The following is a 1,988-nucleotide window of genomic DNA, read 5'->3' on the forward strand; positions in this document are numbered from 1 at the left end:
AGCAAAACTCCGTCTCAAAAAAAAAAAAAAGAAAATTAATATCCATATTTTTCTGTGATCTAGTTTATTCTCTGCTGAAACATCTGATCCCGTAGGGTTAGATTTATTTTTCCAGTTGGGGATTAGCTCCAGACTCAGTGGAATTTTTAATGAACATTGTTCTATAATGAATTATTGTCCCATTGCCAAATTACAGTTTCAATTAAGTCTATTTGTTTAATAAATAAGATCTAACATGACATTTTACAATTTTGAAAAACCATTTTCTACTTGAAAATAACTGATGGGGCAGATAATGTAATTGTTGGTTTTGTAATTTATTTAGCAGTTTCCTCATAAATTTAAAATTAAAATGCTATTAAATATTTGAAAGTATAGGTGTCATTGGGAATTGAGATTCTTTTGAGCATATTAGAAACTATTTCCACTCAATTTCAGGTGTTAAAAAGCTCTACAATATAGAGTCAAATCCCCCACACAGAGAAATATCTTATACTCTACCTGACTGGTCTGGAGTATAAACAGGCTTGTCTGTATGAATGAAGAGAAATCCATTGTCATAGGTTATTGGCATTTTTTTTGATTTTGAAAAATGCTTTGATACAACTTCCAAATACACATAAGAAACTGGGTTTTGTCCTCCAGGCAATTGTTTTGGTTGTATCTAGAAAAGAAATTGTTGATGGAAAACAATTTATAATTGTTCTACATAATAATAATAATAATTCTAAAGTTATTAAACACATTAACTTTCTAAATACCACTGTAATCTCATGAGTATGTATATGTAATCATTTAAAAAGTGATACAGGAGCAAGAAGAGTAAATAAATTTTGCCCAAAGCCCTTTAGTGTCTAATTACACAATAAAAATTTAGCTTTAAGCAATTGAAAGTCTCTTTGGTTTCATGTTTCCTAAATTTTATATAGATTTAGTGAAACTACTACTATAAAAGGCTTTAAGAAACCTTCACTCATTAGTTTGCTGGATTACCCCATGCTCCCCATTCCCTTTGTGAAACCTCCTGATGATTCTCTGGACCCTTAAACTTTTTTTTTTTTTTGAGATGGAGTCTCACCTACTCTGTTGCCTAGGCTGGAGAGAGCAGTGGCATCATCTCGGCTCACTACAACCTCTGTCTTCTGGGTTGAAGTGATTCTCCAGCCTCAGCCTCCCAAGTAGCTGAGATTATGGGTATGCACCACCATACCCAACTAATTTTGTTTTTGTTTTGTATTTTTAATAGAGATGAAGTTTCACCATGTTGGCCAGGCTGGTCTTGAACTACTGGCCTCAAGTGATCTGCCCTCTTCAGCTTCCCAAAGTGCTGGGATTACAGGCATCAGACATCAACCCCAGCCTCTCTGGACCTTTAGTATTACCTCACATACTTCTGCTCCCATAAGTTGAGATGTTCATTTTCCAATTTATGTTTATAATTATTCCCTTTACATTCAATGATATGTAAATCTAATACACAAAAAGTGATTAAAAAGAAAATGTCTCTATGAAAATTTAGGCCTTGGAAAAATGGGATAAAAGTTAATTACAAAATCCGACTGCTGTGGAATTAGTTTTGTGAAATTATTTAAAAAGTTTAGAAAACATTAAAAATCTATAAATATTCTGCACCCAGGTTGCTTTGTAAGTGCCTTTAAGTTCTTTCTTCCCTTTTAAGAAACAGAAACTATAGACTAGGCTGGGCACAGTGGCTCACGCCTGTAATCCCAGCACTTCGGGAGGCTGAGGTGGGTAGATCACCTGAGGTTAGGAGTTCCAGAGCAGCCTTGCCAACATGGTGAAACCCCTTCTCTACTAAAAATGCAAAAATTAGCCAGGCGTGGTGGTGCATGCCTATAATCTCAGATACTTGGGAGGCTGAGATGGGAGAATTGTTTGAACCTGGGAGGCCAAGGCTGCAGTGAGCCAAGATAGTGCCACTGTCCTCCAGCCTGGGTGACAGAATGAGATCCTGTCTCAAAAAAAAA

At 35.6% G+C, this 1,988-nt stretch overlaps 1 protein-coding gene across 1 annotated transcript in view; it reads right to left on the bottom strand.

Annotated features, from left to right (window-relative positions):
- Positions 1 to 1,988, bottom strand: part of C5 (complement C5) — a 102,210-nt gene that overhangs the window by 93,983 nt on the left and 6,239 nt on the right. The window contains exon 3 of the mRNA XM_017503310.2: positions 502 to 664. Within this exon, the coding sequence (XP_017358799.1) occupies positions 502 to 664 (163 nt within the window). The remainder of the gene's footprint in view (positions 1 to 501; positions 665 to 1,988) is intronic.

The sequence above is a fragment of the Cebus imitator genome, unplaced genomic scaffold (genome assembly GCF_001604975.1).
Source record: "Cebus imitator isolate Cc_AM_T3 unplaced genomic scaffold, Cebus_imitator-1.0 Scaffold309, whole genome shotgun sequence".
Taxonomy (NCBI): Eukaryota; Metazoa; Chordata; class Mammalia; order Primates; family Cebidae; genus Cebus; species Cebus imitator.